Genomic DNA, 26,300 nt, shown 5'->3' with positions numbered 1-26,300 from the left:
GCGGCTTGGATGAATTTACAGACAGGCGCAATGCGTGATCGCGAGAGGAAGGGCTACATGCCCAGGCCTCATCTCCATAGCTATCAAAGATTTCGAGGTTTTGATCTTCCGGCACCCAATGTGGTTCAAATTGTTTCAATGGTCAATCAGCTAATCATTCCTAGTTTCTCTTTCTTCTCCATTTCAGAAATTTTGATCAATAAGTAGGGATCTTCTCCTCTTGACTCGTGACCATTTGACGGCAAAATAGAAAATCCAATTGCAGTATCCGCTTTCATTTCATTAGTCCCACATATGTCGCAGATTTGGTTTCTTCATGATTGAGGTGCGTCCGTAAGAGGGACGTATTTGACCTGGAAGACCTTCTGCTTATGAACGGAGCCATCTACCCTTTTGTCCACGACCCATATGTACTGGCCTCCACCGACGCTGCTCATGAAACCTTGGCCATTCGATGAACCAACCGGTATGAACAAGCGACCGGGAGCTCGCAATTGCTCGATTAAAACGGGGTGAAGCTGCTCAGCGGCTGCGCCAACGTGGATCGCATCGTACGGGGCACCTTCCTTCCATCCCAGACGCCCATCCGCGGTGATAAACTTGACCTTACCAGATTCCAACAGCTTTTGGCCGTCGTCGGACTTGTTCATATTGGTCCGCGCCAGCTCCACGAGTTCGGGAATGTGTTCAATTCCAATGACTTGGCCCTGGTCTGATGGACCGGGGGCCGTGACTAGGTTGGCAAAGACATGAGTGAGATAGCCGGAGCCCGACCCGATGTCTAGTACTTTGGAGCCGGGTTGGAGATGGTCAATGAGGTACTCGCAGGCCTGGCCATGCATGTGTGGAGCAGAGATGGTGGCCCCATGTCCGATGCGTTGAGGCGAGTCCGAGTAGGGCCGCGATGGAGCGTAGTGAGCTCGATCAACCTTGAGTGAGTGTCAGGTAGACAGGATGAGACACTTGGGGAACAGATGCAGCTACTCACGCCCAGCATGGCTTCCTTGACGCGTTCATTCTTAATGAGCTCGACCTTGACCAAGTTCTCCACCAACTCATTGTTAGTGGACCCGGAACAGTACCACGCCATCGAATAATGCTTTGCAGTTGGCCACAGGAGTCCTAGATTGTTTGGCAGGCGTCGGATTGTACGCATGTGTACCTTTGTGATTTTCGTGGTCTCGTGGTTTCGCAGTGAAGCCGAGAGATTCAAGTTCGAGGATCCGGCAACCACGACTTCGAGGTCGAGTTCGATCGAGTCGACGTGAGGCGAGTGCCTCGATATGACGCCATCGTTCTTCGATTCTCGGCACGTGACAGCTCGGGGGCGATCAGCTTCACGTTGGTATGACTTCGCTTGTAATACGGGTATGTGTTATGTATGAGGAATTGTGGCGAGATCCTGCTTGAGTTGGGGAAGGTTGGGGGGGGGAGAAAGGGAGGAGAGGTGGACTCCCACTGAGACTAGATATATATATGTAGTGAGGAGGAAGTAGGAGGCGAGTCTATCTTGGCCATGAACAACTTCGAGCAAAGACACAACAGGAGATTTAGTTAGAAAGCGCACACGCACAAGCATACCAACGCACGAACACGACCCAGCGACATCTTTCTCCTTTCCTTACAAAACTTCAGATCCTCTCAGATGAAGGTCGAGAATGAAGAACATTCTCCCCACCAAAACTGCGAGGATCTTCCCTGAGATCCACTCAACTGAAATTCCTCCCCCAACCACCATCTTAGCTCCCCCTGCGATCAGCCAGGGTGACTGGGTCCATTCATCTCGACAGGCGCAAGATGGAAGCAAACCTCCAAACTAAAGCAGAGGTGGATAGGATGATCCTCGATTACCTGGCCTGCATTGCCATCAATCAAACTCTGTCCATCGCAGAGAGTGCCAACGAGAGGGCCAATGTAAACGAGTCAGAGGAGGCGGACTGGCTTATTGACGCAGTGAAAGGTAAGCGACAGCAGGCCTGATTGCTAGCACAGCATTGACAAGTGAGGTAGCCTTTCAATCACTACTACCCGAAAAATCCTTTGATGCGGATCTGAATATTAAACTGCGGATTCTCGCAGTGGCCCACCAGATTCGCCATTATATGCCGGCGCAGGAACATCATCCCCATAAAGATTGGTCTTCGATATCGGCAATCGGCATCGAATTCATGGAGCTCTGTGCACTGGCCGTTCACAAGGTCTCCGAAACCAGATGGTTCGAAACCGGTGCTCAATTTATCGCACAGGCCGTGATAGAGGAGAAGTACGGGGGAGGTACGCCTACGCCTTCCGAAAGTCTCTCCAAGCTGTGTACGTGGGCACCCAACGACCCGGAGCGGAATCCCAAATGGATCAAGATCCTTCAACGCTGGACCAATGAATTGCCCAAGCACGGTGAAGTCCCCTTGACACGCAGCTATATCGATCAAAAGTTCCCATTTGAAGTATTCAGATCCAGTGTGCTGGTCTTTCTATTAGACCTGTCAAGTACTCTCGATGCGCCGCTTCTCATCGAGCTCGAACGAGGCCAGGTCGGCAATCTCACTCGCGATGAGACGCAGCGCCTCAGGGAACGTATTGGGCTGCGATAACCAAGACGTACTGGAATATTAGAAGAGATATGTCGAGCCTCGAGACACATGCTAGCAGGTATTTGTCCTACACACTTCATGAGAGGGGCTTGACCGGTAACATGGCGGCTATATTTCAAACTTCGATAATCTACAAAGGGGTGCCAACAGCTGCTCTAAGCACGACAAACACAGATCAACCAACAGGGTACCGACGAAGCGACCGTTTACCCGAGCAGCATGCGCCGGGGGTCCTCAATGTACTCCTTGACCTTGACGAGGAAAGTGACAGCCTCACGACCATCCAAAAGACGGTGGTCGTACGTGAGGGCGAGATACATCATCTAGTTACTTCAAGTCAGCACAGCTCACAGAGGAAAGCTTCACGCAAAGGGGATCTTACCGGGCGAATTTCAACCTTGCCGTTGATGGCCACGGGCTTGTCCTTGATGGCGTGGAGACCCAGAACAGCTAGTGAAAGGGTTAGAGAAAGTCGACAAATAAAAATAACAAAAACTGGAAAAAACCACAAGAGGCACTCACCAGTCTGGGGAAGGTTGATGATGGGAGTACCCATCAGGGAGCCGAATACACCTCCCTAAGCGGCCGAATTAGCATGCGTTCTTCGACCTTGGGGGACTCTGTTGGGAAGACAAGGAAGCTTACGTTGCTGATGGTGAAGGTACCGCCAGCCATATCCTCAATGGTCAGCTTGTTATCACGAGCCTGAGATGTATCAGTACTTATGCATCAGAGAAGAGGGAAACGAATAGATATGAATGCGCACCTTCTTGCCAAGCTCGGCGATCGACTGCTCAATGCCAACCAGGTCCATAGTCTCGGTGTTGCGAACCACCGGAGTGACCAGACCCTTCTCAGTAGCGACGGCAACGCTAATGTCGACGTAGTCGCGGTAGACGATGGTGTCACCGCCATTGGGGCCCTCAATCGATGCGTTGACGGCGGGGATGTCCTTCATGGCCAAGACACAGGCACGAGAGAAGGCGCTCATGAATCCAAGCTTCACGCCGGTCTTCTTGAGCACATCGTCCTTGTAGAGCTTGCGGAACTCCATCAACGAGGACATGTCAACCTCGTTGAAAGTAGTCAGGGAAGCGGCAGTGTTCTGGGACTGCTTCAGACGCTCCGCAATTCTCAGACGCATCCGGTTCATTTTCACCTGTAACGTGTGTTAGTGCAAAATTTAGCACGACAGAAGGTGGCATTCGTACCCGGCGCTCCTCGCGGTTTCCAAGGGTAGGCTTAGACTCCGCAGCACCTTGGGGCTTGGGGGACTCAGCCTTTTTAGGGGCCTCCTTGGGGGGGAGCCGGCTTAGACGGCTCGGGCGACTTGGGCTTCTCTGCCGCAGGAGCAGACTCCTGAGGCTTTTCGGCGGCAGCCTCCTTCTTGGGCTGTTCGGGAGCAGCATCCTTCTTGCCCTCGGGGGCAGCACCCAGCTCCAACTTGACGAGGTCCTGGCCAACAGTAACGGTGTCTTCCTCGTTCACGAGAAGCTCCTTAATCGTGCCGGCCTCCGGAGCATTCACCGAGACGTCGATCTAGAGCGCCATGTGCATTGTTAGAAATCCAAGGACTTGGTGTATCGGGGGTAAAAACCGGAGAAGCTTACCTTGTCGGTCTCAATGGTGGCGATTTCCTCATCGCGCTCGACGTAGTCACCGACCTCTATAAGAACATATCAGCTCTGGCGGTCAAGTTTCCGGAGAGGAGAAAAAGGCATACGTTTCGAAAACTGCTTCAGGGTACCCTCGGTGATGGACTCGGCCATCTGGGGGACCTTGACAATGCTGTCGGCTAGAACATGAGCAGTATTAGCTCGAAATTGCTCATTGAAAGGTGCTGCGCATGGCCATGGTTACCATAGGTTCGGATCTGAGAGCCGACGAAAGGAGCGAGATTGCGCGACACGTTGATGCTATTGGTCCGTAGGGTCAGTTCCTTGGGCCCCAGATTGAGTAGACGAGCAGTCGACCTACCCGGAAGAAGCCTGCAGCAGACCGGACGCCCGCGGAGAGGCATTGGCGCGCGTGAGGGTAGAAATGCCCTGGACGGCGCGAAGCCGGCTGGGAGCCCGAGTAGCCCGGGTCAAAGTCGTCAAACGCTGACCCGAAAGGCGCGCGAGAGGAAGGCGAGCAGCCATGATGTATGGTTGGAAGCACGAACAAGAGAAGACGCCCAGAAAAGGAGGTATTCGGTTACGGTTGAAGAAAGGAAAAGGGAGAGAAAAAAAAGGCCCTCGCTGTTGCTGTTACGTAGCCGAAGCCCAAGACCTCCCGAAGCCGAGATGCGGAAGGGCCGCTTCCGGAGTAATGTTTTTGCGCTGTTACGGACCACTGCAGCTACCAATCGTGCAGAGTGGAACGAATGAGGAAGCCGAGAATAGTCAACCCGCATCATTCTCCATCTCGGACTGACGGATTGACGCGCATTGTCTATCGGACTCTACGCGTTCGTCTTGTTACTAACATTCTTTCTACTCTCCGATTGTGCTTGAGCCCGAGCCCATTATGTCCTCCGCCACGTGAGTGAAAACCCACCATGACTTCTGTGATGTCTCTGACCCTGGTATATAGCTCGCTATACCGGCGCTCCCTGAAGCTGTCCCTCGACTGGGCCGTCCACCGGTCAGTGTGGCGTGGACAGGCTGTCTATATCCGTTCGCTTTTCGAGGCCAACAAGGACGTCCGCGACCCTCGCCAGCAGCAGGTACCATTACCCGCCAGATCGTCCAATCGAACTTCGCACTTACTCGTCGATTTCAGGTCCTTTTGCGCGAGACAGAGAAATTGTTGGATGAGTGGAAACACCCCGATCCCTACCGGCCGCCCACCGCCCCTGGAGGTTTGTTTTTCTCTTTGATATGCGTATCGCGTGCGCACCACTCACATTGCCTTTAGGTAACAAATGGGAGCGAAATCTGCCGGCTCCAATTCTGCCTTGTACGTTGAGCACGAACCTGATCTCATTGCGCGAGCAACAAGTGCCGTACTAACATTGTTACAGATGCGGAAGCACCCGGCGCTCACTAGAAGATTTCCTGGGCATCAAAACCATGTTTCTGTAATTTGGCCTATTGCAAATGAATTCCTTTACTATTACCATCAACCAGAGCAACATCGTAATTGCAATTACAGACCTCGACTTCGACGAAAATTGGAAGGCCATTGAGAAGTAGATGACCATCGCTCAAGTTCAGGGTTTCACCTCTACTGCAAGTGGAAAATGTATAGACTGAAATCACTCACATCTTATTAAGATAGAAAGTCATGAGAGAAAATATAGAAATGAAGAAATAGACTCTGTTGAACCTAGAATCTTTTGATTGATTTGGCCATATGCCCAGGGGTAGTCATTCGAAAATTGAAAACCCTCGAACAAGCTGAGTTCGTCGGTATCATTCCATGCCCGCAGGCATAATGTACAACCTGGAAACTGAAGAAAAGAGAAAACGCAGAGCCATAACGTGCCCATCCCATAACCCCATTATCGTGTCAATGAACCAACCCGCGCCGGAAAAAAGAAAACAAAACAAATCTGCGAAATAAAAGAAGCCATTTACAGCTCCTGGCTGCCCTTGCCGGCCTTGGGGGTCTTCTTGGGAAGAAGGTCTGAGATATGCAGGTTAGCGAATGTACTTTCAATTGGTAATATCCAGGACTGGAGGGTGGAACGTACTCTGGTGGATGTTGGGGAGGACACCACCCTGGGCAATGGTGACATGGCCCAGGAGCTTGTTCAGTTCCTCATCGTTACGGATGGCAAGCTGGAGGTGACGGGGAATAATACGGGTCTTCTTGTTGTCACGGGCGGCGTTACCAGCCAACTCAAGAATCTCAGCAGCGAGGTACTCGAGCACAGCAGCCAGGTAGACAGGGGCACCGGCACCAACGCGCTGAGCGTAGTTGCCCTTGCGGAGCAGACGGTGGACACGACCAACGGGGAAGGCGAGACCAGCCTTGGAGGAACGGCTAGAAAGAATTGATGTCAGAATGAGTCGTCTATGCAAGATCAAAACAACATGATATACTTACGACTGAGCGTTCTTGGAACCGCTAGCCTTGCCGCCGGACTTTCCGCCAGTCATTTTGATGGTTGTGGTTGGGTGTTGGGGGTTGGGTTTTGAAGAAGGGTTGGATATGTCGATGAAGATGGAGCGTAGGTTGCGAAATCAGGTGGGAGGGCAGCGTGTGGAAGCGGAGGGGATTTATAAGGACGCGGTGAGGGTGACGTTGGGGCGCATCAATCAACTCCAGATCACGCTCTCGCTTAGCGGGATCGGCCAATCAGGGTGCAGATCACGGGGCGCGCGGCATGCCATATCAGGCAAGGCGTCGTCTTTTATCGACCGTATTATGCGTGACGCATAGTTGACCGTGATCCCCGCGCCCGTGATCGGGCCCCGCCCACCTTAGGACGCGTCGACCCCCTCTTAATCATACAGATCATACATACTCGTGACCGTATTGAAATTCCGCCTCCTTTGCACCCCTCAGGATCAACTGAGCCAGTGCCCACCGAGTATAAAGACCACGCCTCCCTCGTCACCGCGTTTCATTTACTTTTACTCACCCCATCTCCGCCGTCCATCTCCATCAACGCTCCATCTTCCCACCCCTTTGAACTCTTTCAAATTTTCACTTCTTTGTGATTATCTTAAAAAATGGCCCCCAAGGCAGCTGAGAAGAAGCCCTCCACTGGAGGCAAGGCTCCCGTTGGCGGCAAGGCTCCCGCTGAGAAGAAGGAGGCCGGCAAGAAGACTGCCGCCGCCTCTGGCGACAAGAAGAAGCGTGGCAAGACCCGCAAGGAGACCTACTCCTCCTACATTTACAAGGGTGAGTTGGGACTTGCGAATTTTGGTTCCCACCACATCCGAACGCGTCCACTAATGTTTTGATTCCTGTAGTCCTCAAGCAGGTTCACCCCGACACCGGTATCTCCACCCGTGCCATGTCCATCTTGAACTCCTTCGTCAACGGTATGTATCGATTTCACTCAACGCGTCGGAGCGCGTCATTTTTTCTGACTTGAACTTTAGACATCTTCGAGCGCGTTGCCACTGAGGCTTCCAAGTTGGCTGCCTACAACAAGAAGTCCACCATCTCCTCCCGAGAGATTCAGACTTCCGTCCGCCTCATCCTCCCCGGAGAGCTCGCCAAGCACGCCGTGTCTGAGGGTACCAAGGCCGTCACCAAGTACTCTTCCTCCGCCAAATAAGCGGCTCATGGGTTTTTTTCGTTTTGCGGTATTGCTTTTCTGTTTTTATTCACCGTCTCCTGATCTTGTTTGGGCTCTGAGGCGGTCGGTTATTGGTGTTTTGCGGGTTTTCTAATGTGTCATGGGATGGTCTCAATTTTCTTTACCCCAATGGGCGACTTTTTCTGATGGTTACTACTCGATGCGCGCGGTGTAACATAACTCGGGTCTGGGGCGGGTTGCACGGTTTACCCTCTTCAACTAGAACGCGAAATTCCAAATGCTTGATTGCATTGAACATTACTTTTCCTCTAGTCTCTGTACAATTTGCTTTACACTCTGATTTCCGTTCACAGGTGACTCCCCATTATTCTAGCGTGTCCGAATCGTCGAGTGCTTCAACTTCGTCCAACGCCTCTTTTCGACCCAGGCCTTCCTCCGCCTGCATTCCGCTGGCAACGACGTGGATGATCGGCTTCCCTGGCGTGGATTTGACCCGCTCCTTCCAATCGATCCAATCTGCCTCATTTCGTATCAAAAACCCGATCAGCATACTTGGATCCATATCCTTGATGTGGATCCGTCGCAAACGTCGAGTGTGATAGCTATCCACTTCCTCTGGGGTATGGACCTCGTCGGGGCGTCTGGCTGGAATCGTGGGGCGCGTGATGTGCGGGTCGAGGAAGAACAACTGTGAATCTTGCACGCCTATGAAATAATGGGATGCCGACGGTCGTCCGCTAATGTCCTATTTGTCAGCGTGGCACTTTTCTGGTTCTTCGGGGTTGGTATACCCTGCGACGCCCACCGATTGTGGATATTGCAAGGATGCTCGAAGACCGTCCCAATATACAGAAGTGACCTGCTCAATACCCAATCTCAAACCAAGGAGGATGAGTGTCGGTTGAAAGCGTCCATTTTCTCCGCGGGCCAGTCGAGTGAGGTGATCTTCGTATACATCAGACGTATCTTTGGTCACGTAAACCCTCAGTTTGGGGTCTTCGCATTCATTCGACAGGATCCTGGTGTCATTCATCAGCCTTGTTCTCTAGGGCTTGCGATAGCGACATACTGGATGCACCGAGCAGTTGCCGATGGACCAAACCATTCCCCGGGGTATTTTCCGCAGGACTTAGCACCGCATTGAACGAATCGATGTATTGAAAAGGGAGCCTCTGGATAATCCGCAAACATGGCAAGTAGTTTAGATTCTTCCTCGGGCCTTTGGCCTCTTCGCCAGTCTGTTGTTCTCGTCAGCGCTATTCTGCTCGCGTGGAACTCCCCATAGTTACCTCGGCCCAGTAATAGAACACAGAGGGCGTTCGCAAGCAAGCTTTGTCCAGATCGGATCATGCAGCCCCAGCCGGTGTCGGATGTGAAGCCCTGTGAGTCCATCATCTGGCTTCGGAGACGAACCCCCAGGGACATCGAGGATGTTGCTTCTGGCGTGTTGTTTCGGGGGATAGGCGTGAAGTTGGAGCGGTACGTCATCCAAATTCTAGATTCGAAGTCTTTCATGAATGCCTCTGGCCATGTAAATCCAGCAGTGTCATTTTGGACACCCACTCGCACCGAACTCGAAGGGGTGTCATGTCTGTCTGGAGTAATATCAGTGGCTGCTCTTGGTTCTCGGACGTATGGATATTCGGGTTGACTACTTACCGTGGTCGCCGCTCGCGGTTTGAGGGTGGGAGGCATACACTTGGCCCAGGCACCAGATCATGGCCTCCGGCGCCATATCGTTCTTAGGCTCTGGATCCCAGAAGTATTGCACAATACGCTTGCATTTCTCCAGATCGACTCCCGTCATCTCTGTTGGTCTTTTCTCTCGTGACTGGTAGCGTGGAAGTTGGGGTCGGGTGCCCGGTGTGGGGGGGGGGGGGATGTGTTTAAAGAGGCTGGAGATGCTATCAACCAAGAGATATATATATGTCGGAACAGAGGAGCATAGATCTGTAAATTGCGAGATCTCCAAGTCCGTGTGCCCCATGCGGTAAAGCCCAGGAACCGCAAGCAAAGATCGATTTGAAATTGAAGAGTAGTCCAATGTGATATTTGCGTTTCCTAAGTGTCAAGGTCACCAACCTGGTCACGTTCACGTTCACGGTCACAGTCACAGTGTCGGTCTCGCCGGACTCATCTTATATGCTCCGCTACAGACACACTTTCAAAGTTGGCCCTTCTTCCAGCCATTTCATACTAGAAGCTCGTCAATACAGACTCATAATTCGCGAGTTCTATGATTTCCTAATCGTAAGCAAGAAAGAGTATTTGGCCTATGACGCGACCTTGAAGTTCTTCCTCCCTCCCCCCTCCCGACCAGGCTCCACCGCCCGGCCCACCCATGTGCCCATCCGCGATCCGGAAATCCTCACTTCTTCGCCTACCCGAACAGTGACACTCATGGCCCGCCATGGGAAAGTGAAGGCCCGCGTTAAGCGGGGCCCAAAGATGGCCAGTGAGTAGCTCACTTGAGATCACCACTCTGCCACTCCACCACTGACCACGCACAGAGCCACCGCCACCTCAATTCACCATGCAGCAGGAGGCCCTTAATACCGAGACGCACACTCGACTATGGTCTAATAGCAACCTTCGCCACAAGGCAGTAAAATTCGTGAGCGCGGGTGAACTGAAACGCAGCGAGATCGAGGTGGAAGTTGAGCTCGAAGATGTCGGCCAGGACGATCGTGACGAAGATGCCCAAAGAGATCCCGACCCGGAGGCGGCAAAGCCCGAGATAGAAGCACCTTCAAACCCAATCGAAGGTCTCCAGACTGGCACTTTCTTCTTCGACTCGACAGGGCAACAACCTATCGATACGGGGCTACTAAACCCGACGCCGCGATTGGATCTGAGCGACCCTGATGACTCAAGTGAAGATGAAGTCGTCTTCATGGGGCGCAAGAACAACCAGAAGCCCACCGTGATAGAAACCGACATGAAGGAGTTGCAGGGAATCCTGCGTACTGCGTCCGAAGACCGCCTCGCACACGTCAGTCTAGAGATAGATAAACCCACGCACTCACATGCCTCACCGCAACCTACCCAAGGCCCCGCGCACCAGATGAGCGGCAGAGCCGCGGGCCCTATGAAGAGGAAAATGACCATTTGGCAGATTATATTGCCAACATGGACCGCCACTACCACACAGATGGCGACGGGGATTCATACGTCCATATCGAAATAGAAGGTGGTATTGACGTTGGCCATGCTGTTGCAGATTCAGGATCGTCGGGTTCAAGTATTGCTGGCCCCGATTTCGAACGGGCACATGCCTGCATAGAAATCACCGACGAGGCTCAAGTGCAGAGCTCGATTGATGGTGAGTCACCCGTGACGTCTGGGATGCGAAACTTATTAACGTAAAGGACCAGTATTGTCTAAGATGTACCTGGATACAGAACCGGAACCCGCTGTAAGCTCTGATGACGACCTCGCTGGGCTGAATTCCGACGACTCTGACGAATATGACGACTCCGACCTGGACACGAAGCAAGGAGATATTGACACCGAGTTCCTTGAAGAGTTGGCCATCAGGTATTCGACACAGAGGACTAAGGGTAGCCGTCCGGGCAATCATGGATTTGCGTCAGCGTCCGCATTTGCAGACGCCCTCGAGGCTGACCCTTACTATGGATTTGATATCATGGACTTCAATAGACCCAGCCTGCAGAAGAAGGGCAAAGGCAAACCCCCACCTGCGTTAGATCTCATGCTTTCTGACAGCGATCTTGAGTTTAGCCTACATGAGGCGTGGCAGACTGACCGCAAGAAAAAGACCGCCAAGAAGAAGGAAAGAGAGGAGCTTCGCTCGCAGGGATTGCTGGGTAGGGCATCCGGAGATGCGGACTTGAAGGTCAAATATTCCAAGGGCATGAACCTAGAGGAGCTGATAACTGAAATGCGAAACTTCCTCCTGTCGTCCAAGACCAGGTGCGTGAGAGTTACCCCATCACCATAGACTTGACTAACTCGGCCTAGTCTATCGTTGCCACCCATGACCAAAAATCACCGAAAGACAATCCATGAGCTGGCCAACACTCTAAGTCTCAAGTCACAGTCCCGCGGCAATGGAATTGCGCGGTTCCCGATTCTCGTCAAAACCTCGCGTACCCCTACATACACTCGCAAAACCATTTCTAGAGTTGATAACTTGTTATCTGGACGGAAATTTAATCGTCGAATTTTCCACTCCTGGGGTCCAGAGGGGTCAAAGCCAACCAAGAGCAAGCGAGGAGCCGTTGGTGGAGCCGTTTCATACATGGAGGGCGATGTGGTAGGTGCCTCTGCACCAGAGATCGGTGCAGAAAACCGAGGACGAGCGATGCTGGAGAAAATGGGATGGAGCAGTGGCACTGCTCTCGGAGCCTCCAACAACAAGGGTATCCTTCAGCCTGTTGCGCAGGTGGTAAAGAATTCGCGGGCTGGTCTTGGATGAATTCCGATATCGTGCTCGATCCTGACACACAAGCATATAGAGAGAGAGATAATGGAACAGGTGTTTCCTCAGAATGATGTGATGTCTTGTAATTTACCTAGGCCTATAGAATAAGGACCGAGGACTTCAAACCCATGAGATGAAGGTGCTTCGAACTTCATCGTCTTCTTCCTTACCTGCAATCGGTTGCGCGTGGGAAGGGTTGTCTTGGATATGACCGAACAATTGATTCCTCGAGGCAAATGTCACACTGCATTTCATACAAACAACCCCCCCCGGGCTTTTCCGTTTTCCGAGCTGCCTTTTTGGCCCGCTTCTGCTTAGCTTTGCCAACCTGCGGCGCAGCTGGTGCGTCGTTGAGCGCAGAAGAGGACAATTGCTCGGTCAGCGCAGGAATCGAGTCATCGCCCAGCAAAGGATCGAAGTCTGAGCGAAGCCTCGTTTCAATGGTTTCCCTAGACACATAGTCCTCATCTTCGATGGACTTCTCATCCTCAGATACAGAGCCCGAAAGATTACTCCTACTTATTGATAGAGTATCTTGGGGATAACCGTCTTCTTGAACAGCAGAGCTATCCGGCTGGGTGCCCACGGGGCCAGAGCAGTGGTCACTATCGTCTCCATCATGATCATTATCGCGATCATTTATGCCTTCGAAGCCACGGTATGCGTCAACTTGAACCGCAGGCTTCAAGTCCAGCTGCTCATTCTCCAATAGCATCTCCCGACGCAGCTGCTTAACAGCCTTCAAATGTTTCTTACTACGTTCATGAGCCTCAAATTGCTTCTGGCTCTTGAATTGCTTCTTGCACGCCACACATTCAAAGCTTTCGACCTCACTTTCCGAGGTCTCTTGACTGTTATCTGCCACGGGTTCTTCGGACTGAGCCCATTGGGGAACGATATGATCGCGCATTTTTGCTTGATTCATCGCACGAGATCTTGCCGCCTGAGCTGCCACGGACTGACGCAGAGTCTCCTGCCTTTGAGCCTCATTTAAAGCATTAGCCTTGTAGCGTGGGTCCCGCTTCTTGACAAATGCCACAAGAGACCGAACGGCATCATTGAATTCGCGTATAGCTTCATCTCGAAGGCGCCGATTCTCTTTTTCCATGAGCCTGCGGACTCGCCGATCAGGGGCATCGGAAAGACGATAAGCGTCCTTCCAAGAGAAGGATTTTCTCGTTGAGAATCCGCTCCACGCGGCGTAGAATGGGCGCACGACTGATTCAAAATCGTCGGCCTGCGTCCCAAAGGGGGGATAATCCACCATGTCTTGGTCTTCCCATTGGCAAGCCAGTCGCTCCTCTAGCGCCAATTGGGAAAATTGATCGCCGAGGCCGCCAAAAAACCCGCTGGGCGAATCTGAGAATTCCATTCGCGGGCTGAACTTTGCGAATACCTTCAGGACATCTTCCGCAGTCGTGATCCGAATGTTGTAGGAATGTTGATCCCCCTCAGAGCCTCCGTTGGTCCCCAAAAATGCGTCGCTGTGCGAATCATACCACGCACGCTCCTGAGGGTCAGCGAGCACCTCGTAGGCCGATTGAATTTCAGCGAAAAGCTTTGTAGCCTCCTCGGCATTCCCGTAATTGCGATCGGGGTGCAACTCGAGGGCCTTCTTTCGATATGCCTTTTTGATCCTTTGAAGAATTAGCCCACGGTTCAGGAAGTTATCGGGAGTTTAGAGAGCCCACTCATCATCGGTAGCAGCTGGTGCAACACCCAACAACTCGTAATAGTCTGTCTTTCGCGCGGATTGTTGCTCTTGGGGGCCTTTTGAGCCGGTGGATTGAGATTGACCCATACCCCGCGGAGAGGAGAGGGAACAAAGGAGAAAACAAGATGTGAAAAGAAGATGGATCAAAGGGAGGGCTAGAGCGTTCAAAGGCCCCCAAGCATCAAAATGCCTGTATTTGTGCGGATCTGGACCGCTGTTCAGTGGTGGGCTGAAGTAACCTTTTTTTCTCCGCGCCGGTTCTCGGTGCCTCCGCTTAGCCACCCAGCTCCATCTCCAGCTCTCCTCCTATAACCTATCCTCCCGGTCGAGGATCCAACGCTGGCGTTAAGTTAGTCGGCTCTGGATACTTGCATTTTGCGGCTTACAGTTTGCATCTTGCTACTTGACTCTCGCGAGTGCTTTCACATGGTCATAAATCGTCCTCATCCCTCGGGGATTCAGACGATTGCAGGGAGGGGTCCTTTATCTGCTCCTCGCAACCTTCCCAGAATCGGCCTTCGCCTACAGGCATGCTCCGATCTTTGAACCACCTTCCGGACGAGATACTCCACTCCATTCTATGCTACTGTCACCCTCGCTCATGCGTTGCCCTGGAACAAACCAGTCACCGCTTCGAGAATGTGACCAACGAGCCTTTGCTATGGCGCCACTACTGCCAAATACATTACAAGTCCTGGGATAGAAGGCATAGTATCGTTCGGAAGCTTGCTAGCCCGGTTTCTACGGTCGACTGGAAAGCGCTCTTTATCTTACGATATCGCATCGATCGCTCCGCCACCCACCTTCTTGATAGTATTCTAGCTAGCCAGACAGGGCGCATCGATAAATTTCGGGCTGTGATTGATTTCGGATATGACGCGAAGGATACTCTTCTGCGACACGGCCAAGTGGAAGCTGGAGAAGATCACCTTGCAAGAAGGTTAGCTTCAATTCTTCATTCGGTGGCCTGGCTGACTGGTAACCATTGACGCAAGGTATTACGCCCGGGCGTTATTGACCTGCCTCCACCGAAGTATGGCAGTCCCTGAATGGGCCAAACTCAGGCGCGGGGAGCCAGTATCGCTTGAGCGCGCATTGGGTGCCTTTGATTTATTTATTCCGGAGAGTGGATTTGGGGGACTTGGACGAGGTCAATTTCCCCTAACTTCAACGATTTGTCCTCCTTTATTTTTTGCTCCCTAACATTTTCTAGATACAAGAAATGCTGGCTACAATTGTTGGTCAGTTTACTGCATTTCATCCCGATGTGGACTCCCTCAGCCCGCGCGAAAAGGCTCTAGAACTTGCCCGATGGCTGCAACTGAATGATTTCACCGGAATTGAGGCGGGACGGGAGTATCATTCTTTAGAGCACAACTTCCTAGGGCTAGCTCTACGGAGTCTTGGTCACAATTCGCTGCCTTTGATCTCGGCTGCCATCTATTGCTACGCCGCTCAGGAGCTTGGACTAAATGCCCATCCTTGCGGATTTCCATTTCACGTTCATGTCGTCATTACTCCACAACCGGGCTTTGACATGAGCGGCAACGCCCTGGCTGATGCGGAGCAAGGTTCCCCGATGTATCTGGACCCATTTCGGGGAGCAAGAGAGACCCCAGTCTCGGACTTACGAGACCAGCTGGTCTTCCTCGGTGTGTCAGACCAGACCGAATTTCTGGGTGATGCTCAAGCATCGGAAATTGTCTTGCGCTGCAGCAAAAATATACTGAACTCGATTCATTCTGCGTCTACTCACCCGGGGTAGCATCTACCTCCGTGGACATGGTGAGTGCTAAGTACGCAGCTTTGTGGTCTTCAATGCTTCTTTCGGGCGATTCGCGACCGATGGATCTACGGCATCAGCTACCATGGCTGATGGAATTGTTCGCCACCGATTTCCCGTCCGATATATTTTTGGTGGAGCAGTACATCGTGCCTCTGTTTCACGGGCTATTTGAGCACGAACACATACTGGAAAGCCTCCATGTCATGCGGGCAGTCGACGAAATACCCAAGCAGGTGCACAGGAGGACCGATATGAATAAGACCATTCGATATAGAGTTGGCCAAGTCTTTCGACACCGTCGCTACCACTATTGGGCTATCATCACCGGTTGGGATTCGGAATGTGGCGCTGGAGAACAGTGGATGAGGCGAATGGGGATTGATCGCTTGCAAGCTGGCCGACATCAGAGTTTCTACCACGTTCTGTGAGTCTCCCTGTCTTCATCTATGTCTATTGCAAGCTAATTGAGTCCAGTGTTGAGGATCGGAGTGTTCGGTACGTGGCCGAGGAAAACATCGATCTTATCCTTCCTCGTCTCACGGAGTTGCCGCATAGTTTGACGGCCATTGCAGGGAAACATTTCAAACGGTGGGACGAGGCCACACGAGCTTTTGTTAGTAACGTGAAAGATGAGTATCCTGATGATTAGCGCCGATGGCGATACAAGAAAGCCTGCTCATGAGTCTATTTTTACTGAGTAATTAAAAGATATCCTGCTCAAGTGACTTTCAAGATCGTACTAGCTTATAGGATAACGTATTTCCCACTAAGCCCGCCACCGTATACACTTATTCTTTGTTCATGAAGCTTTTATAAAACCACAACGCCTTTATTTTCAATTTAAACTAGTTCTGGATAATCGTTGGCCTTATAGCCAGGCATTCTGTATACACTATATATATATATGTAAAGAATCTACGTGTTCAGGGTAGAAGGCCTATCGGTTAGGTAAGGAAGAATGTCCGGGCTCAAGTCTGGTATTAAAAGAAGTAAGACTGATTCTTGCTAAGTCTAAGTTATCTGGAAACCCTCTTATTGTGACGCATGGTTCAGGGAGAGTTCGAGGAGAGGTCACATGTGGTGAGCTAGTCCCGAATGGGACACGGGGGAGGGTATTGTTTGTAGTTGTTCTCTTTCTCTTTCTCTCTTCCCTTTCTTTCTCCAGTTTAGAACTTTTCGAATAGCACACGACTTCTTTCGTACTGGCTTGTGACACTTATTTTAAGTACGAATTAGGTCCGAGACTCGCTTATTATATTATAGGGTAAACCTTTATCGCTAGTTCTTAGAATTCCTTTATAATTATCTCCTCTTTTAGAGGTGATAGGCCCTAAAGGTAATTAGTAAAAAATTTTTTTTTTTTCTTATTTAGTTTTTTTTTTATATATAATATTATTTAGATTATATAATCTTTCAGGGTTTAGGATTATATAATAGGTATAAGCCTTAAGTATTATTATATAAAAGTTATAAATAATATTAGACTCTTTTTAGTTCTATAATAGTTTTAGCTATAATATAATAATAATATTTTTATTTTAATTTAGCTAATAAGAATATATATTAATATTTTTATTTTTATTTTTTTACTTTTTCTCTTTTTTTTTATTTTTAATATCTTCTCGCTTTTCTTTAATTTTTATATTTAGCTTTATTTTAACTGATTTTTATTTATTCTTTAGCTATAACTTATTATTAATTTAGCTTTCTTTTTATTTTTTTTCTTTATCTCTGTTTTTATTATTATTTTAGTTATAAATTAATATATCTTTCTTTATATCTTTTAGCTATCGCTCTTTTTAAGATATATCTTTAATCTTAGAGTTTGTTTAATATATTTTTTATATTTATTACTCCTTTTAAGATTAAGATAGGCTAAGCGCTTTCTTAGTTATTTATATATATAATATGTAAAGAATCTACGTGTTCAGGGTAGAAGCCTATCGGTCAGGTAAGGAAGGATGTCTGGACTAGAGTATAATATTATAAGAAGTAAGACTATATCTTGCTAAGTCTAAGTTATCTGGAAACCCTCTCGAATTAAGTATGAATTAGGTATGAGACTCGCTTATTACACTACGGGGTAAACCTTTACCGCTAGTCCTTAGTATTTTTTTATAACTACCTCCCCCTCTAGAGACGATGGGCCCCAGAGGTGATTATAAAAAGTTTTTTTTTTCTAGTGTTATTATCTTAATTACGTGACCTTTTGGGGTTTAGGGTTATATAATAGGTATAAGCCCTAAGTATTATTATACTTAGGTAAGTTATATAGAAGTTATAAATAGTATTAGGCTCTCCCTAGTTTCGCGGTAGTCCTAATCGCGATATAGCGATAGTATTTTTGTTTTGATTTAGCTAATAGTAATAAGTGTTAGTGTGTGTCCTTTTTGGTTACGTATTAATATTATTAATATTTTTATTTACCTATATTCTCACTTCTCTTTTCTTACTTTTCCTCCTTTACTTTCCTTCCTTTAATATCTACTTACTCTTCTTTAGTTCTTATATTTAGTATTATTTTAACTTCTTTTTATTTGTTCTTTAGCTATAACTTATTATTAGTCTAGCTTCCTCTTTATTTCTTTTTTTTATCTTTATTTTTATTATTATTTCGCTTATAAATTAATATATTTACTCCTATATCCCTTAGCTATCGCCTCTATAAGATATATCTCTAATCCTAAAGCTTATTTAGTATATTCCTTACGTTTATCGCTCCCTCTAAGACTAAGATAGGTAGAGCGCCTTTTTAGTTATTTATATATATAATATACTAAGTTCTATTTTATATTAAGTATATTTCTATAGTAATTATCCTTACCCTTTAGTTTATTTATCTTTTTTATTCGCTTATATTTTATTATTAACTTATTTAGGTTCCCCTTAATATATAGGGTAACTTAATTAATATAGTTAATTTAGTTAAGTATATCGTAAATATTTAGACTATTATTACCAAGTCCGCTAAGAAGGCAAATAAAGATAGTAAGCTTCTTATTAATAACTATATTTAATTAGATATTATTTATATCTATAGTAAGAAGGTAGTTCGCGCCTTTATTACTAACTTCTTATATTTAATATCTTATTACTTTAATATTTATAACTTAGATATTATATATATTACTAAGCCTATAAGTTAGCGGCCTATTTTATATAAGTTTTACTAATAATTCTATAAGTTAACTTCGCTATTTACTAAATATATTTAGCTAGTTATCTCTTTATTCCTATTAATAACTTTAGCCTTAGCGTATCTAATATTATTGATCTCTTATAGGAGGCTTCGCTTATATTATATTTATCCCTCGCGGATATTATAGTTATTTTTTAGCACGTTACGAAGCGGACCTTTCGCGATAATGTTTTAGCCGCGCTTCGCCTTTAATATAAGGATAGAGATATTAATAATATAGTAATTATTGATAATATTATTGGAATATAGACCAATGCTACATAGAAAGATCTTTCCTTATATTCAACATATGACCCAAAAACATCGATCACATGACCGGACTTTTTTCTTCTCCAAAATAAGTTTCAGACCACTTTGGCTCGCGGACTATTTTGGTCCGCAGCCGACTAAGTAACGGCCCCTTAACCCCCCCCAAAGGATAGGCGGGACTATTTCCCTTTAGGGGTAAATAGTCTACCTTTCGGTATAAATAGTCTGTTCCTTTAGGGGTACCTTTAGGTATACCTTACCCGCGAACCTTAATTATAGTCTTCGGACATTAGTAAATAGACTTTGGCCCTTAGTCCCCTAAGGATAGGCGAACCACTTTCCCTTAGGGGTAAAATAGTTTATCTTTAGGTATATATAGCCTAATCCTTTAGGGGTGCCTTTGGGATGACTTAGACTATCGATCCTTAACCTTATTTTTTTTTACCCCTCTTTTGTTCCCTACTTTACTACCTTTATTATATTACTGCCTATTACTTATACGTTATTTATATATTATTCTAAACGTTATTTCTAGGCTATTCTAGCCTATAAATATATCTTTCTTTTTTAGTAGATAGAATTAAGTTATTACTACTTTCCTAAAGTTATTTTCCACTTTCTATAAATATCTTTACCTTCTTCTATCCTTCTTCCTTTAATCCCTTCGGATTATGGTTCTGCCTTCGTTTAGGCTATATCTGCTTATAGCCTATCCTAGGTCCTTTAATTTTCTACCTTTGTCTAGCACTGACTGACCTAGCCGGACTAAGGTTGATCCCACGGACTTAAGGGGCCACGATCTGCTTCGTGGTAGCTTTACCCTTATAACCCGATATAAGCTATTAAGGTTAATAAATGATCCTTTTATATATCGCTTCTCTTATAAAATAGCTACCTTTTAGTTTTAAGTCTCGAGATTATTATTCTAGATTCTCTTAACCTAGATTCGTAGATTAGCGCTTATATACTCTATATAAGCGCTCTTACTAACACTAACACTTTATATTATATTTTAGGGTAATTATTAAATATAACTTAACTTTTTTTAGATAGCTTAGTTAGCTATTATTATATTATCTTAGCCTTAATTTACTTGGGTATTATTAAGAATTTATATATAGAGTTTAGGTTCTTTTTAGTTATTATACTCTAAGATTTATTAGCTAAGAGATCTCTTAGTTTAATCTCTAAAATAAGTATAATTCTCTCTTAAATTAGGTTTAGAAGCTATATTCTTAGAGCTATATCTTTATTCAGCTATTATAAGTGGCTATTAGTAGGATTTATTTTATTTAGTATTTAATTATAAAATTAAAGGGGGTAAAGAATAAATATTACTATACATAAGATTTATTAATTTTAAGCTATTTTATAAAGCCTTAGAGATTTAAATAATTAGAAAGGACCTTAATAAGGTACTTACTTCTTTTTAAGTAATATCGCTATTATTTAAATAAATATATAATAGCGAATAGTTCTTAGTCTAAAGTACTATAATTTAGTTTTATATTAGTAAATTTTCTTAACTAAAACGCTATAAGATATTACTAATCTATATTATTAGGTTATAATATTATCCTAGCTATCCCTAGGTTAGATATATTAATTTTAATATAGATATATTTAATTATGTTAAAAAATCTAAGGAGTAAGGCTTATTAGAAAATATCTTTTAGATATTAGAACGCTACCTTTTTAGTATTATTTAGGTCTATATTCCCTTATTCCTTATTATTCTGATTTTCTTTTAGGAGGTTAATAAGAGAGACTATAATAAGGGAGTATCCCTTAATAAAGCGTTAGTAGAAGTTATAAAATCTTAGGAATACTTAGATATTATAGAATATATTAGATATTTCCTACGATATAATAATAATAATACGTTATAAGTCTATTATAACATCTTAGCTACTAATTATAAAGCCTAAGAATTTTACTTAGTCTTAATAAAATATATATTTAGATATTTTTGCGTAGAGTTATATTTCTCTTAGCCTTTTAAGAATTTATTAAAGGTATTTTATATATAATTCTTAGTTAGATAAAAAAATAAGAATATTAATCTAAGTAAGTAATATAAATTATATTAAGTAAGCTATATAATATAGTATAGTATAGATATAGTTTTAGAATATAATTAATATATTAATAAGTCTAAGTAATATTATTATATACCTATATTATATTTAAAAGGCTATTTTTTACTTTTTACCCTCTCTTATCTAGATTTAGTAATAAATATCTTATATATTAATTTTATTAAAGTATTTTATACCTAAAAGGTAATTAAGGATCTCCGAAATAAGGGATAAAGAGTAGCGATTCTTAACTAAGACTTCATTTAACCCTTAGTAATTTATATAGAGATATAAGTTACTATCCTTTTTAGATATAAAAAGGATTAGCGCCCTTATAAGACTCTTAAAGGGTTAAATATATTTATTTATAAGGTTCTTATTAAGATATCTCTTTAATTTTATAAGTTTAGTTTATAAGAGAGAGTAAATAAATCTATAAGAGGGTAATATCTCTTTCTTAAATTTAATAATATAATTAGTTAACTTTATATAAATAAATCTTTAACTAATTAGCTACAAATATATTATAAAATATCTTTAGTTTACTTAATAATATTAATTTAAAATAGCCTCTATTTCCTTATTATTTTTTAGAAGCTATATATTCTTTAATATCTAAATTATAATATAAATATAAGCTTAATTTTAGTAAGCCTTAATAAATTATTATAAGTTAAATAAAGAGAATTCGCTTATTTTAAATTATTATTATTAATCTAATAATAAATAGATCTAAAGGTCTTAAATTATAATTATTAATAATAAAATAAGATTATCTTTTAGATATAAGTCCTTATTTATAGCTATATATAATTTTATAAAGCTATAAGATATCCCTCTTAAATTAATAACAATAATAAAGACTTTTTATATCTTATAAAATATAATCTTCGAAATTAAGATTACTTAAATAATTTAAGTGATAGCTAAGATATATTTTAGATTAAATTTTTTTATAAATTAGTAATTAACTAAATTAATTTTAGTATAACTATCTAAGTCTATATATATAATAAATATATTTTATATTTAAATTAGGATATAAAAATATAAGATAATCCTTATCTTAAGATCTAAAGTTGTAAATATAAGATTTATATTAACTTATTCCCGTTTTCTAAGTTTTTTAATAATTAGATATATATAAGATATATATTTAGTTTAACTTTAATATAATTTAAGGTAATATAGCTAAATTTATAATATTTATAATATTAAGGTCCTAATCCTAAGCGTCAGAAATTTTAGTCTTAATTTAGGGTTAATCTATATATATTATTTAGGTTATAATAGCTATAACTTTTTAAAAATATAAAGGGCTTAGCTAAGTCCTTAAGAATCATGAATTTTTATATTTTAAAAAATATTATCTTTTTTTTAGTTATATATATATTTAGATTATTTAAAATATCTTCAGGGATATTAATACTTTTAGATTTTATTAATAAATTAATAGTATTTCTTGGCTATTTAGAGTAGGTTCTAAAAATATCTTACTTTACTAATTATTATATTATATATTTTTAATAATTATCCCTTAGAGAGATATTTACTTATATAATAGCGAAGGGCTAAATTAAGCTTAGAGTAATAAAATATTATATTATTTTTTTATTTTTTTATTTAAAACATTATTTTAAATTATTTAAATAAATATAGAATTAATTTAGATTATCTTATAGTCTTTAATATACTTAGCTAAGACTAATATTTATATTAGCTTATAAGATAACTAAATTAAATAAAAAGATAATTATTTAGTCCTTAAAAGTTACTTATAATCTCTTAAGAGCTTATTATTTTTTAATAGATTTTATATTTATATATTATAGCTATCTTTAGCGATAATTATATTTTATTATTATTATACTTATAAATATCTTCTTTTAGTTAGTAAGATATTATTTTAGATTAACTTTAAATTAATATTTAAGATTAAGAATTTATTCTTAATATTTTTATAGGTTAAAGTCCTTAGAAAAGAAAGGGATATCTTTAATTTTAATACCCTTTTTATTATTACTTATAGTTAATTTATCTTTATTATATAGCTAAGTCCTTATTAAAATAAATATATTTTAGTCCCTTTTAAGCCCCTAAATATATTTAAGGAGACAGATTTTTTTATTAAGATACTTAATTTAGTCTTTGATAATTTAGCTATTATTTCGGAGCTCCTTATAAGTTACTTAATATCTATATAAGTCTACTAAGAGTAATTTATATTATAATAGATTAAGAGAGATTAACTTATGTTAATTTAGTTCTAAGGCTAAATTAATAACATTTCTATATTAAAATATAGTATTAGCCTTATATAATATAAATATATTCTTATTTGTAGTAATAATATAAGAGCGAAGGATATAGTTATTAATAAATATAATTCCTTAGGTAACCGATAAAAAAAGGATTAAAATTATAAAGAATCTATATATTTAGGGTAAAAGGCTTATTAATTAGGTAAAAAAGAATATTTAGGCTTAAGTCTAATATTAAAAGAAATAAGACTAATTCTTACTAAGTCTAAGTTATCTAGGAACCCTCTTATTCTAAGTACGAATTAGGTCTGAGACTCACTTATTATACTATGGGGTAAACCTTCACCGCTAGTCCTTGGTATTCCTTTATAATATATTAATGTCTATTAGGTTAATCCTCGGTCGCTATAGCCATCTTAGTAGGTATCATAGAGATCACTCGCTATATTCTCAGTTACTTAGTAGACTAATACCTTACTTATAGGCTTTATAAACGAATAAGCCCTTATTACGCTATACTTATTATTTAGGTAATCCCTTTTTTTAATTCTTTTATAGTCTATAGCGTATAGATATATTACTTCTTACTTTGATAGGAAGGATATACTTTATGACCTATTTATATACTTATAAGCCTAATTATATATCTCTTTTATAGGCGTCGGTAGGCTCTTAGATTAATATTTCATGAGACGTTTCATCGATACTTAATACTTTAAAAGCTCTTAAATATTATTTAGTATTTTAGGGTAATAAATACTTAATCGGTTTAATACTTAGTTTTATATTATAGGTAGATAAAGCTAGATCTTAAGCTTTTAAAGGACTTTAGCTATATCTAGAGGTATTAAATCGGTCGCTTTGAATATATTATAAATACTTCTAGCTAAAATATATCCTTATATAAATATAAGCTATATAATAATATATTTATAGTTATTATATTATATTTAATAATTAAATAATTAAATTTAAATATAAAATAGCTTCAATAATTATTAAGAATTATAAGTCTATACTAACTATATATATAAAAGAATATTATAAAGGAATACCAGGGACTAGCGGTGAAGGTTTACCCCGTAGAGTAATAAGCGAGTCTCAGACCTAATTCGTGCTTAATTTAAGAGGGTTTTTACATAACTTAGACTTAGTAAGAATTAGTCTTACTTCTTTTAATATTAGACTTAAACCTAAATATTCTTCTTTATCTAACTAATAAGCCTTTTACCCTAAATATATAGATTCTTTATAATTTTAAAATTTTTTTTATCGGTTACCTAAGGAATTATATCTATTAATAATTATATCTTTCGCTCCTATAATAATTATAATAATATATCTATACTATATAAGGTTATTATAATATTTTAGCGTAAAGATATTATTAATTTAACCCCGGAACTAAATTAATCTTCTTTAATCTTCTTTAACCCTCTATAATATAAATTACTCTTAAGAGACCTACGCGGATATTAAGCGACTTATAAGAAACCCTAAAATAATAACTAAATCATTAAAGACTAAATTAAATATATTTTGGAGCTTAAAGGGGACTAAACTATACTAATTTTATAAAAATAAGGGCTTAGCTATAGAATAAGAATAAATTAACTATAAAGAATAATAAGAGAGATATTAAAATTAAAGATACCTGTTTCTTTTTAAAGGATTTCAATCTATAAAAATATTAGGAATAGATTCTTAACGTTAAATATTCATTTGAAGTTAACCTAAAATAGTATCTTAATAATTAAAAAAAGATATTTACTAATATTATAATAATAAAATATAATTATCACTAAAGATAGTTATAATATATAGATATAAAGCTTACAAAGAAATAATAAGACCTTAAAAGCTTATAAATAGCTTTTAAAGACTCAATAATTACTCTTTTATATAATATAGCTATCTTATAAATTAATATAAATATTAGCCTTAGCTAAATATATTAGAGGCTATAAGATAACCTAAATTAATTTTATATTTATTTAGATAGTTTAAAATAATATTTTATTACTCTAAACTTAATTTAATCTTTCGCTATTATATAAGCGAATATCTCCTTAGAGAATAATTATTAGAAATATATAATATAATGATAAGTAAAATAGAATATTTTTAGAATTTATTCTAAATAGCTAAGAAATATTATTTACTAATAAAATCTAAAATTACTAATACTTACTAAGATATTTTACATAATTTAAATAAATATATAACTAAAAAAGAGATAATACCCCCTAAAGATATAAAGATTAATAATTTTTAAAGACTTAGCTAAATTTTCCATACTTTTAGAAAAGCTATAGCTATTATAATCTAAATAATATATATAAATTAATCTTAAATTAAGACTAAAATATATTATATTTAGGATTAAGATCTTACTATTATAGATATTATAAATTTAGTTATATTATCTTAAATTATATTAAAAATAAATTTATATATATCTTACTTATATCTAATTCTTAAATAAGTTAAAAAAAGGGAATAAGTGAAAGTAAACTTTATATTTATAACTTTAGACCCTAAAATAGGGACTACCTTATATTTTTATATTCTAATTTAAGTATAGAATACCCTTATTATATATATAGATTTAGATAGTTACGCTAAAGTTAATTTAGTTAGTTATTAATTTATAAAAGAATATAACATAGAATATCTTAGCTATCGCTTTAATTATCTAGGTAATCTCAAATTAAAAGATTATTTTTTATAAGATATATAAAGTTTTTATTATTATTATTAATTTAAAAAGGATACCTTATA

At 41.4% G+C, this 26,300-nt stretch overlaps 10 protein-coding genes across 10 annotated transcripts; 5 read left to right on the top strand and 5 right to left on the bottom strand.

The window, feature by feature from the left end:
* Window positions 1-314: 314 nt before the first annotated feature.
* N7477_006503 (protein-L-isoaspartate O-methyltransferase) lies at window positions 315-1,090 on the bottom strand (the record flags this gene model as incomplete). The annotated part of the gene is made up of 2 exons (XM_056968166.1): window positions 315-929; window positions 989-1,090. The coding sequence occupies 2 exons, from the start codon at window positions 1,088-1,090 to the stop codon at window positions 315-317; spliced, it is 717 nt and encodes a 238-aa protein (XP_056820962.1).
* Window positions 1,091-1,797: 707 nt separating this feature from the next.
* N7477_006502 (uncharacterized protein) lies at window positions 1,798-2,591 on the top strand (the record flags this gene model as incomplete). The annotated part of the gene is given in 2 exon segments (XM_056968165.1): window positions 1,798-1,960; window positions 1,975-2,591. The coding sequence occupies 2 exon segments, from the start codon at window positions 1,798-1,800 to the stop codon at window positions 2,589-2,591; spliced, it is 780 nt and encodes a 259-aa protein (XP_056820961.1).
* A 206-nt stretch (window positions 2,592-2,797) lies between these two features.
* On the bottom strand, window positions 2,798-4,732 carry N7477_006501 (uncharacterized protein; the record flags this gene model as incomplete). The annotated part of the gene is made up of 11 exons (XM_056968164.1): window positions 2,798-2,914; window positions 2,974-3,041; window positions 3,114-3,168; window positions 3,237-3,296; window positions 3,358-3,750; window positions 3,803-3,856; window positions 3,900-4,130; window positions 4,202-4,257; window positions 4,315-4,386; window positions 4,452-4,507; window positions 4,569-4,732. 11 exons carry the CDS (start codon window positions 4,730-4,732, stop codon window positions 2,798-2,800), a joined length of 1,326 nt encoding a protein of 441 aa, XP_056820960.1.
* A 398-nt stretch (window positions 4,733-5,130) lies between these two features.
* Window positions 5,131-5,584, top strand: N7477_006500 (NADH dehydrogenase [ubiquinone] 1 beta subcomplex subunit 9; the record flags this gene model as incomplete). Its single annotated transcript, XM_056968163.1, has 3 exons — window positions 5,131-5,298; window positions 5,355-5,433; window positions 5,490-5,584. 3 exons carry the CDS (start codon window positions 5,131-5,133, stop codon window positions 5,582-5,584), a joined length of 342 nt encoding a protein of 113 aa, XP_056820959.1.
* Window positions 5,585-6,147: 563 nt separating this feature from the next.
* Window positions 6,148-6,676, bottom strand: N7477_006499 (histone H2A; the record flags this gene model as incomplete). Its single annotated transcript, XM_056968162.1, has 3 exons — window positions 6,148-6,200; window positions 6,268-6,560; window positions 6,624-6,676. 3 exons carry the CDS (start codon window positions 6,674-6,676, stop codon window positions 6,148-6,150), a joined length of 399 nt encoding a protein of 132 aa, XP_056820958.1.
* A 576-nt stretch (window positions 6,677-7,252) lies between these two features.
* N7477_006498 (histone H2B family protein) lies at window positions 7,253-7,806 on the top strand (the record flags this gene model as incomplete). Its single annotated transcript, XM_056968161.1, has 3 exons — window positions 7,253-7,424; window positions 7,496-7,567; window positions 7,628-7,806. 3 exons carry the CDS (start codon window positions 7,253-7,255, stop codon window positions 7,804-7,806), a joined length of 423 nt encoding a protein of 140 aa, XP_056820957.1.
* Window positions 7,807-8,152: 346 nt separating this feature from the next.
* N7477_006497 (cysteine protease ATG4) lies at window positions 8,153-9,595 on the bottom strand (the record flags this gene model as incomplete). The annotated part of the gene is made up of 4 exons (XM_056968160.1): window positions 8,153-8,525; window positions 8,580-8,807; window positions 8,858-9,383; window positions 9,448-9,595. The coding sequence occupies 4 exons, from the start codon at window positions 9,593-9,595 to the stop codon at window positions 8,153-8,155; spliced, it is 1,275 nt and encodes a 424-aa protein (XP_056820956.1).
* Window positions 9,596-9,930: 335 nt separating this feature from the next.
* N7477_006496 (uncharacterized protein) lies at window positions 9,931-12,226 on the top strand (the record flags this gene model as incomplete). The annotated part of the gene is made up of 5 exons (XM_056968159.1): window positions 9,931-10,243; window positions 10,299-10,780; window positions 10,864-11,110; window positions 11,157-11,721; window positions 11,770-12,226. The coding sequence occupies 5 exons, from the start codon at window positions 9,931-9,933 to the stop codon at window positions 12,224-12,226; spliced, it is 2,064 nt and encodes a 687-aa protein (XP_056820955.1).
* A 126-nt stretch (window positions 12,227-12,352) lies between these two features.
* Window positions 12,353-14,033, bottom strand: N7477_006495 (putative C2H2 finger domain protein; the record flags this gene model as incomplete). Its single annotated transcript, XM_056968158.1, has 3 exons — window positions 12,353-12,432; window positions 12,494-13,869; window positions 13,924-14,033. The coding sequence occupies 3 exons, from the start codon at window positions 14,031-14,033 to the stop codon at window positions 12,353-12,355; spliced, it is 1,566 nt and encodes a 521-aa protein (XP_056820954.1).
* Window positions 14,034-14,476: 443 nt separating this feature from the next.
* N7477_006494 (uncharacterized protein) lies at window positions 14,477-16,381 on the top strand (the record flags this gene model as incomplete). Its single annotated transcript, XM_056968157.1, has 4 exons — window positions 14,477-14,908; window positions 15,160-15,598; window positions 15,712-16,156; window positions 16,207-16,381. 4 exons carry the CDS (start codon window positions 14,477-14,479, stop codon window positions 16,379-16,381), a joined length of 1,491 nt encoding a protein of 496 aa, XP_056820953.1.
* Window positions 16,382-26,300: the final 9,919 nt, after the last annotated feature.

The sequence above is a fragment of the Penicillium maclennaniae genome, assembly GCF_028827695.1.
Source record: "Penicillium maclennaniae strain IBT 15551 chromosome Unknown utg000006l:1.0-2513246.0:1.0-2515036.0, whole genome shotgun sequence".
NCBI lineage: Eukaryota > Fungi > Ascomycota > Eurotiomycetes > Eurotiales > Aspergillaceae > Penicillium > Penicillium maclennaniae.
This window is presented reverse-complemented; position numbering and strand designations above follow the sequence as displayed.